This window comes from Talpa europaea, assembly GCF_964194135.1.
Source record: "Talpa europaea genome assembly, chromosome: 5".
In the NCBI taxonomy this organism is placed as follows: Eukaryota; Metazoa; Chordata; class Mammalia; order Eulipotyphla; family Talpidae; genus Talpa; species Talpa europaea.
The window spans coordinates 87,567,991-87,579,788 of NC_140071.1; the positions used below are offsets into that span (position 1 = coordinate 87,567,991).

An 11,798-nucleotide genomic window follows, 5' to 3' on the forward strand; every position below is an offset into this window, starting at 1 on the left:
CAATAACTCCTTCAAATACAGATTATTCAATAGATATTCAAATAATTCTTAAGTAGGTGAATAAACTCATAGGCTTAGACAGATTAAAACAGAAGTTAGCTTTCATCTCCTATAGAATAAAACAAAAACAGAGCATATGTGCATGAAAAGACAAATAAAAACACTGGTTACTTCTTAGTAAAGGTGATAGTCTGCCTTTTATACTAATTTATGTTCGGTATAACAAGTAACCACTAAATGTAGTAGCAGGAGGAAATTTGGCTGGAATTTTTCCTTTTACAAGTCGCAGCCACACTTCCTGCCCGTAATTTAATTCTAACAAGGCATCACCAGTCAAAACCCTATCACAGTGTATTTCACTGTTAATATTTTCAGACTCAAATGCAAGCTTGTCTACTCCATCAACCACTAAAAATCCAGAGATGTGAGCACTAAATGACTCAATGGTATACTTAAAAACATAAACCCCAAGATAAGGAACCTTGAATTTCCCAGTTCTTGGAGTATATGAAGCTCCATAATTGACATCCAAGTTATTAAATAGGATAGGACCAGGTGTAGTCATTCCATAGGTATGAGATGCAAAAAATGCCACCATTGGTGCATACCGGTAAGATCCTTTGGAGAAATCTGTTGGAGGGAAAAATACAGAGAGAGCTTTTATGTTTTTCTTTTGTTCTTTCTCTTGCCTTTATTAGTTTATCTCAGATATAAAAAGGATTAGCAGAAGTAAAAAGGTCACTCATTGGATGAAAAAGAGCTCAGAATTTTGATGCCTGCCTCTTCTATTGACTGAGTTACCCTAAATGGCTTAGCCTCTCTGAGCCTCAGTTTCTCTATTGAGATTAGAAGATCGTGAAAATAACATTTGATACCCCCCTCTTAGCTTTGCCTCAAAGATTAATTTGCACGTTGCTATGATCTCTCTGGAGGTAGAAGAGCTCAAAGCACTCTGTGATTATTAGGGTATGCCAGCTGTTTTAAAGACCCTCACAAGAATTGAAACGGACATGATGTAGAGACAATTTTTCCAGCACCTTGTCAAAAGAGGCAAAAAGAGAAACCAAATAAAGTCACAGGCACCATAGAGAATTAGACAAAAGCAATTTTCTGTGTAATTAATGCCAAATGTATTTAAGCAGGACGATATTTAAAAATAGACTAAAAATTTTACGCTTTAATATGAAGTATATTAAGAAAAGCTTCAACTGAAATTTATTGGCTACATTAAAATATTTTTAATATTTTATTTTATATAATTCTTATATAATTTTTCATTTTTGCACAATGTATGCATTTTCATTTTGGTTATATTCCCCATACAATTGCACCCCCTTTTATTTTGACCCTAATCCTTCCTCTCCCCTCTCCCTGCCCCCGTAGTGTGTCTCTGGTTTATAGTTGCTTGTTGATTTTGATTTTTACTTTGTATTAATTAGTTTTTTTCCTTGTCCCTTAATTAGGTTTTCTAAATTCCTGCTATGAATGAGACCATCTGGTATTTTAAGAATGCATTTTAAATGCTGTATACATCATCCTTTATAAAAATCAGAAATGAATCTACAGCAACCAATACTTATGAAAGTAAGTGGCATCTGCAAAAGGCATTTTGTTCTGCTCAATACTTGTGAGCATATTCTAACAGTCCTCACCAGTCAAATGGCAATATTAGTTTCAGGGAAAATATACTGTTAAGCACTTATTAAAGCTTCCTTTAAATGACCTTACTTGACATGTATCAAAGGTGTTTCTTTAATAATTTGTTTGAGGAGAGAGAGTTTATATAGTGAGATATACACATCTGTGTTTTCTTTTAAGGTGCATGAAAAACTGGAGAGAATAGAACATTTTCATTAAACTACCTCTATTTCACCAACAGGGAGATTTTCCAGAAGTGTGTACCAATATGAATTTACTTGATAAAAATTTTCATTTGTAAATACTGTATGTGTTCCATAAATTTCATGAGTAAAATGAATTTGTTCTCCAGCAAGTCCTGATTAATCAAATTTAAATACATATTTGTAAACATTTTTTAAATGTTTGTTTAGGAGCAGCAGACCACTCCTATCTTACCCGCTGCTTCTCTTAGCAGGGTATTTCAATAATCCACCTATTCTGTTCTCAAAAAAAAAAAAAAAAAAAGGTTCATTTATGACATTGAACAAATTCAAGGATGCATGCACTGCTTACCTGGAGCTAAAGCATTTTCTTCCACAAGCTTGACAGTACAGTTGTCACCAGTGAAAGGATGTCTGCAAGCACAGATAAAGTTGGTTCTTCCACTTATACATGTGCCCCCATTTTGGCACGGGGACTTACTACAGTCTGAATATTCCTTCGTTACTGAAAAAGCACCAAGAAAAGAAAGAATGAAGTCAGCTATTTTCCTATCTATCTGAAATCAGTTTGCATTTGCATGGGAAAAATACTGAATTAGAAATAACAGACATGACCCCCATAGTTCATGTTGTCCACCAGTATAAACAACGAAACATGCAAAACAAATCTCATGCAAAACGAATCTTACTTATTCTCTGAATTCCCTTTCTTGCTTCTTCAAAGTGAATCATCACTTGGGATCTATTGCATTTATTTGTAATAAAATATTAAGATTTTTGTCAAGTGTAGAATAGGATATCTAGCCAGAGAACCAAATAGATTTGGAATTGGTACATGATAAAGATTTGGTACATGAAATTATTGGTGAAGAAAAATGTCCACTCAATACATGGTGCTAAGATAACTGGATATCCATAAAAACATGAATCATACTTGTATAAAAATGTAGTAAACATAAAAGCATTACAATCAAATCATTTCTTTATAGAGTCTTAAAATTTTGGAAAGTTCATTCAAAGCCAAACAAAAGCAAAACCAGAAACCACAACACAGAAAAAAATCCTCATATTTAGCCATCTAAGAATTAAAAGTCATCTGCAAAGAAGTTCGTCATTATCAAAGTTCAACGATGAGCAACAGTTTAAGAGATAAGATTTTTAAATAAATAGAAACAATGAGCAAAAAAGTTAAAAGCTTTAAGTGCAAAAGAAAAGCAGCAATTCCCTTTAAAAAGTGAAAAGAAAAGGGAAAATAACGGAACAAAACCCAGAAAAGCTCACTAAAATATTTAAAGCACATTCAACCTCATTACTAATTAGGGAGTAATAAATTACCCCCAATAAATTACATTTTTAAATCATGTGGCAACATCTAAAAAGGTAGAAAACATTCAGCCATGGCATAATGGGAGGAAAGAGTGTTTCATGCATTGTTGATTAGGGATTAAATTGTTAGAATTTTTTAGAGAACAATTGAACTGAAAAGTTACATTTCCTTCAAGCCAGAAATTTCTCCTGATAGAGTATGTACTCCAGACAAACATGCCCATGTACATAACTAAGAATGCTTTATGACATCATTTTCATTAGTGAAAAAGTCTAAGACATCAAAGTGACCGCTGATGCAGGACTTGTTAAGTGATTTATATAGTATGTTCCTTCTAAGGAATATTAGACAGCAGTTATAGGATGAGATAGATCCCCAACACATTTGATTTACTAAAGACAAGTTCAGTTCATATGTCAGTTATGGAACAATTTAATTTATTTAGAAAGAATCAGATTGTGAGTATGGTAATACACATAGCACATGATTATGTAAATACAGAGAAAATGATAATACATTACTGGTCACAGTTACCACTATGGCGCCATCTTGTGGCAATGTCTCAAACTGTTTGCAATTCACTCATTTCAAACCATGATTATAAAATTCAGATTTATTCAATTTACACAATTTGTTTACAATTTTTCTCAAGAAGTAAAATGTGTAAATTATTACATATATCTTATCTTAGATTATTCAAGTTCACATAAAATATGACCGAACTGCATATCAATGACTTAATATCATTAAATATTTTTTGCTAGAAAATATATTGCACAATAAGAGACTGATTTGATTCATTTACACATTCTCTGAAATATCCTATATCCTATAAACTATTATCCTCATGAAGATGTCTATGAAAAATGTCACATGTATGTCATATCCTTTAAAAAATGGTTCAAACCGGCCCACATTTCTTTAACATCATTTCTCAATCAAATAAAAAGGTTAGTAAAACTTTCCACTATTAGTGATCATTATTAAATATAGTCCATTACTTGCTAATTTTAATGCTTCAATGAGTGTCTATTACTCATAAAATTGTGTATTCTTTATGTCAGCACATTGGCTTCATCTGTTTTCACGTTTCCTGAATGTAGTACAGCGATCAACTCACAAGGTGTTAATTAATGTGCTTCACTAGGAATGAATAACTGCAGTGGAGCTGGGCAACATTGCGCTATTTATGTAATCTGATCAACTCTAACACTCTTATTTCCCCGTATGGGAAAATGTTTCTCTGATCTGGAGCCAGTGAAACAAGGATGAAACCTGTTCTCTGAGGAAAATTTCAGAATAACTAGATATTAATTCCTCTGCAATACTATTATTTCTACTCTGATTTTACAAGACCAGTACCATATTTGCATTCTATTTAACTGTCCAGGATGTGCATTCTGTTTTTCTCCTCCTTCTGCTCTATTATTGCAACAATGGTGTCTTGCCTTACTCTCCTTTTTGTGTCATTTCAGTGGGTGTCATTTTGCCATTATTCCTTATATTTGCCTTTATTCTATGTGGGTCATTCATTGGGAGAAGAGGTCCACTTAAGTCTAATTAAGGACCTGCATTTCCTCCTTTCACTGCTACACTCAAAATTTCTGAGACTGCACATGGCTTGTCTTCTAGGACACCTCTCATGATGGCTGCTGCCCAGGGAGCCTTACACTGGCCTGCACTGGCCTGCAAGTGCTTCTGCTGCTTGTGTTTCAAGTTCCTTTCTTTGTCTTCCTTGAAATTTTAGATCTCTCTGGTCCCCAGATCCCTGCCAAAGTAATCTGTATTACAATATACAAACTACACCCATGGCTCCCAGAGTTCAACAAATTGTGAACTGAGTCTAATTATAGCAGGCTACCATAACAATTGCCAGTTACCCTTCTGAAAAGACATTTCATTTAATTTAATGCTATATGAGTTTTAGGTGCATTGTGTGTGTGTGTGTGTGTGTGTGTGTGTTTGGCATCTGTATCATATTGTATCATAACAGGTTTTCTATGCTCTGATGTCAGTGAACTTCTTGAAAATCCCCTATTTATTTAATTTAACAAGAATTCATAATTATTATGAATAAATTTATTTTATTTTACTTATCTCTGTTCATAGAAATTGTTCTTTTGTTTTAATTCTGTATGCAACATTTTAATCACCTCTTCCAGCTTTCCAAATTTATGTTTTATGTGTTCATCCAAATCAGTGATAAAAATACTTAGTGGATGAAATGTAAAGTACAGAATCTCATAACAAATAACTAAAGACAGGTTGACACTTATTTGTCAACCAAAACTATTTGTATTTTGTTTTACAACCAACTACATATCTACTTTTGTACATCTGAGTCAGACTTTCTGTATTATTATCAAAATAATTAAAAAATGGTTAGGTACCTTTAAAAGTTCCTGCTTCCTTGCCTATTGTGATAAACAGTCAATTTGCTGTTGATTCAACACATAAATCAGACTCTAGCAAAGCATCGTTTTTCTTACATCTTCCCTCATTCCTGTGAATAAAATTCATTTCATTGATTCCCTAAATTATTGTCTGATGTTCTGAAGTTTGATTTTGTCAAACTTGTGATAGTATACAGTAATACTATACATACTGTCTTACTTCCATCTGCAGCGTGAGTTTGTGTGAGGCACTTTATTTCTCAAACTGTGTCACTATTGACTACCACAGTGGCTGAAATAAAAAGTTGAAATGCTTTTAAAAGTTGAATAAACAAGCTAGTAGAAAAATTGAATGGTGACATTCTTTATGTTTTTAAAGATCTAATATTCTATCTCTTTAGGTTTTTAAAGATCAGGTATAGTTTCACTGTATGATATCATTGGCATGCTTTTGTAGAGATATGGAATCATTTCTAGCAAAATTTCTGCAGCATCTCTCCTACCTTGAGTTTTAATAATCTCTTAAACTCTTTCCAGTCCATTTATTTTCTTTGATGGAGATCAGTGGAATTAGCTGAACAGTTATGCCAACTCAACATTCTACTACCTTGTGCAAATAGCATAACTAATCTTTCAATATCCATTTCCCTTCTCTGAACATGACTAAAATTCCTTTGTCATTGTTATGGAATGTTCCATAAGTCTCAATTTGTTCTGGTCTTTGCTTTCTGGACCCTGATGTATGCTCATGTTACACTTTCTATTAGTCCTACTTCCATATTTCATAAATGTTCATGTTAAATTTGAACTGATTGGAGAGCTCCATGCATTTTCAAAGTACTCTGCTTTTGCTAACATTTGCCATTCTTCATTATAATTACTTGCTTAATGTATGAGATCCATGAAAAGAAGGACAATGCTGAGTTTGCCATTTTGTCCACTCAGTTGTCCTCAGAGCTCACTCCAAATTTACTCAACAGGTATTTGATGAATAAAATAAAAACATACAGTATTGATATCTTTTATTTCATTCTTTCTTTTACTTTTTAAAACATAAAATATTTCTCTAACTTGTACATATTACTACTTTTATTTTAAGTTGATTTTTAAAATTTTATTCCTACATCTACACTAGAATTGAGCTAATACTTTAAAATTTTTTCACTGAAACAGGATGTTTGTAGAAGATAAATAACACTGATCCTTGCCTGGGGTAAAATAGAGTTTCCAACTGATCAGTCAAGGCAGCTGTCATTGTTTCTAGTACAGTTTTGTAACGCATCGAGTAAAACATTAACTGAATTCACCACATAACTCCACACTAGGCAATATACTCAATAAAACATTAGAACTTTATCTTTTATCTTGATTCCAATGCTATCTGCAATGTTTTCACCCTAATGTTTATGGTAGGCTAACTTGAAAAGTGGCATATATATTAAAGTATGTTCAACATCATTCATCACTAGGAAAATGCAAAATCAAATCACAATTAGACAGAACTATACACCTATTAAAATGGTAAAATAAGCAAATGAGAGTGCTAAGTTTTACTACAGTTGCGGAACAATTAGCATTCTCATATATTGGGCCTCCGCGGTGGCACAGAGGGTTGAGCGCAGTGCTGTGAAGATGTCCGCAGACTCTGCAGTGCGGGTTCGATTCCTGTCTCACATTCTCTAGAATCTTATTCATATGATATTCTGGAAAAGATAATACTGCAGGAGAAAAACAAGTATTGCTTATTGCAGTGACTGGCAGTGGAAGTAGGGCTTGACTACAAAGGTATCAAGGAAATTTTGGGGGGCAAAGAAAGTATTCTCTATCATGATTGTGATGGTGATTACACAGCTATGCATTTTTTAAAGGCTGTACACCCAAAACAGCATATTTAACTGAATGCAAATTCTAAATTTGTCTGTTTTAAGCCCCTCAAGATCCTCTCCAGGATTTCAAAATTGCTGAAAATATAATCCATGCTTTTTCTTTTACTTCTTTTTTGTGTTGTAGCTTTTACTCCTTTACTAAATACAGTGTCCCAAAATAAAATAGGTCCCTGCTTATTTATTTCCATTTCACCTCCATTAAATATCCTATTTGACTTTCTCATAATGTCATATTGAGATGATTGTAGTGATTTTATTATATTGATTGATTTTTTTTTAATTAAGTTGACATTGGCTTACATTACTGCTGGTATTTTGGAAGAATAGTATCTTCCCCTATCAGGTATTGCCACCAAGTCACCCTTAGTCACCTCCTTAGTCCATTGTGCTTCTGTTCATCCTTGTTCTCACCTCTCCCTCTCCTCCTGCGCCTTTTAGATGCTTCAGTTCTATAGCCAGCTTTCAAAGGTTAGTTTTCAAAGGTGTCATTATCTGACCCTAACTTTAATTTCCCTATATTCCATATATAAGTGACACAATCCTTCTGACTTATTTCTCTTCTCATTATCCCTTTCAGCTCTATCCATGCTGCTGAAATTGGCATGAATTTACCTTTTTGATAGCTGAGTAATATTTCACAATGTATACAAACTCTGCCACCTTATTGTAGTGGTTTTCAAACCAGTTTGCCACCCACTAAAGATGTGATATAGATGGGATATAGATGTGATATAGATGTGAAATATATTATTACCTCAATGTTCTACATTATAAACATGATTGCCTGTCAAAATCTTGAATTACTAATTTTTTAGATGTTTACCTAAACATTATTTCGGGAAAATGTAAAGTGCATGTGTGTATGCACACATATGGCACTTACTTTTATACATTGTTTTGGAGGTATGAATTGGCTGTCCTTGAATAAAAATTTGGCAATACTTATCAAATACTTTAAAAATGAAATCACAGCTTTATTTCTTGGATATAATCTTAAGAAAAAAATTAAAGATGTGCACAAACTCTTCTCTATTGGTGCAACAGTATATATAATAGAGAAAAACTGAAAATGTTCTGAAAGTCAAAAAAGAATACAGATTTAAAAATATCAGCAGAGTCTTTCATGGAACTGAGAGACAGTATATCATTTTGAGCATGAGAGGAGACAGATTGCTTAGGTTTGCATCATAGCTCCAAAACTAATTACCTCTGTGACTTTGTACCTGTTACTTAATCTTTCTGGATACAGTATCCTCACCTATAGTGAAAATAATAATTATACCATCTGCAGAAATTGTTTTGAAACTCAAAAATATTGACATATATAGAGCACCTTATGCCTTGTCTATAAGATTAGAATATAGGAAAAAAAATCATTGGGGATAAATACCAATCACTTTGTAAATGTTTGTAATAAATTATAATTATGATAAAATATAAAACCAAAATCATTTGAGGACTTACTGTATGCCATTCTATATTCTTTGCATTTTATGGGCACTGCATATTTTCCATTATGATTACGTTACTCTGGGAGCTAGAAAAATGTTCTTTTTTTAAAATGCAATAGATTTCTCATAGCTGATGTTTAACTACACCTTTTAAGGTGAACATTCAAATGGTCATACTGACTCTTCAATCATATTTGTCAGTAGTCACTGAGATGGATCTTCACTGCATTCCAAAATAGTTATTTTCCCTGGACACCTTCCCAACAATTTCATTTCTGTTATTTTGTTTGCATAACTTCCTTCTACATCCTTTTGTCTTCTTACTTTTTGTTCTTTCTTAACAATTTTAAGTTCCACAAGATGTGCCCTTTACTGGTTCTGATAAGCTTCTTTTTTCTTCAATAATTCTCTTTCATGTTTTCTTCAATTATAGGACATCTTCATGCTTCTGTATTTTTCTTTTTTATTTCTCTAGCTATCAAATTTACTTCCACATTCTCAAATATCACCTCTGTGCAAATAATTTCCAACTTTTATAAACAAACTTTCTCTGGTTTCAGACCTAATTGGATATTTCCATAGCAATCAGAGCTTTTTAAAGTGCTATTACAGACTAACCTTTCCTTCCCGAGTACACATGTATTTCACCTTAGTGCTACTCTTTTCATTTTTTGGAATTATCAATTTCCCATTCACTGATGTTTTCTTTAAACTGCAATGTTATTCTTCATTGTGTTTGTATTTTCAATTTGCTGTTGTTTTCTACTAGTATGCACTCCCATTTAACTACTATTTCCAGCTTCCACTTTATCCTGAATTTATCTTCTAGTTGATATCTTCATTTATTCACTCCAGGACTGTTGTAATGATTTTCTATGTGGTAGGTCTGAAGAATTCAGAATAAATCTTAATAATAAATCATAAGAATTCAGAATAAATCATCATAATAAATCTTAAAATAAGCTAGATTATATTTGGTAAATAATAGGGTGATGGTTACAAAGTTGGTGTTAGAAGCAGGAGTGCATCTGCTGACATTACAATGGGGCAGAACGCAGTGCATCTGGGAAGGTAAGCAGCCAAACTCTCTCTACAAGGACAAATCTGCCAATTGTTTTACAAATACAATCTTCAAAGCTGAAATAAAAACCCCTTGTTGTCTCCTGGAATATGGTTTAGACACAAGTCAAATATTTAGGATTTAACCAGAAAGCTTATCTGCCCAGAATCCTAATTAGTACAACTTAATGGACAATTGAACTAAAAGGAAGTAATAGGGTTGCTTACTCTGCACTATGTACTTCTACTGTGTCAGTCCTAAGAAGACCTTTTGAATAATTAATGGTCCTTGCCATGACAACTGCTCACTGGTCACACCGCATAACAGACAAACTGAAAACAAGCACCTGTACCCGCTTCTGGACATTGCTGACACGAATGACAATGTTTGGATGCTCAAGAAAGAAAATTCCCTGGAATATCAACTCTGGCATCATGGGATATGGATATGACCAGACTATGGGATAGACAAACTGCATTCTCTACTTTTTCTGAGTACAGGGATTGAGACCCAATACCTGTCTGCCACAGACTAGGCCTGAGATGCTATCACTGACTACTGCATGATCTTAGGCAAGATCCTTTATTTCAGAGCTAGTTTCCTCATTTTCAAAATAAGAGATATGATAACTAACTCAGAAGTATTTTTAAATGAAGTAATAGCAATGTTTATGGTATAATTTGTACAGTGCAGGGGTTACTGTATATTATTTAGTACCTATTATCATATTATTGTAGTATCACTTTTATTAGACTTCAAAGTAAGTTATTAGTTATTAAAATCAGAATTAAAATTTTAAAGCTTTATAAGGTCTTTCTTTGTACCAACTGTGCTTATTCGACACATGATAAATGCTGTAACATGCATTAATATTAATAATATAGTATTTAGAGACATTGATTTATAATGGTGCACCTGAAATTTATGTAATGCTTTATTATAATGGTATTTCAATAACATTTTTTTAAAAGGTAATGATAAATCATCATCTGGGGTTAGTTACGAGTAGAAGCAGTATGGCCATATGGTATTTCTAATATAATGGTTAAGGTCAAAGGAAACAGCCAGTGTGCCAGTGTGTTCCATCCCTGGGATACAACATTGCCAACTGAAATATTTTAATTTTTAATTGGTTTATTCTTACGGAGAACTTAGCTTCAGCCCATTGTTTTTGTCACCTGCACAGACTTCACTGTTCAGCCATCCAGGAAGGGCCAGCAGTTCTCTCCTGCATAGAAGCAGCAGCACTGGCTTAATGAGCTTCATATCTATGCACCTGCTTAGAGGAGCTCACACATTTTTATGCTGGTCCTGCATAAAGTGAATATACACTCCACACACGAACATAAGCCAATATATCCCTATTGCCCAGACATTATTATTGGTTATCCTTGCTGAGATTAAAAAAAAAAAAACCTTTCAATTAATTTTTAATTTGGGTAGATAGGTCTATAAAAATTTTCCGTGTACGGTAAGTAAAGGAACAGAGACAATTTTATAAGTTTTCATTGAAAAAAGTTAGAACTGAGCTAATAATGAGCTCATAAGCCTAATATGGAAACAGCTGCTGTGTAAATATCTTAATACAATTTTATGTTTCTAACATGCATTCTTTTTACCACAAAATTTGTAAGTTTTTCATCTTATTAAACATTTTGTCTCAATTAATTTGAGGTAATTACACTTAGTTATGTATAGACAGGTATTTTTTTTTTTTTGGTTTAAGAAAAAAATTGTATGGTTTGCCTGCAGTGTGATCACATATTCTGTGGAAGTTAACTGAAACTCATTTTCTGTGTCCACAGGGAGACTGAGGATTGAAGTAGAATGGATTGATTTT

At 33.1% G+C, this 11,798-nt stretch overlaps 1 protein-coding gene across 1 annotated transcript in view; it reads right to left on the reverse strand.

Moving 5' to 3' along the window:
• Nucleotides 1–208: 208 nt before the first annotated feature.
• Nucleotides 209–11,798, reverse strand: part of MMRN1 (multimerin 1) — a gene marked incomplete at both ends in the record, with an annotated part of 54,950 nt that continues 43,360 nt past the window's right edge. The window contains 2 exons of the mRNA XM_084234068.1: nucleotides 209–630; nucleotides 2,194–2,346. Coding sequence (XP_084090194.1) covers nucleotides 209–630; nucleotides 2,194–2,346 — 575 coding nt within the window. The remainder of the gene's footprint in view (nucleotides 631–2,193; nucleotides 2,347–11,798) is intronic.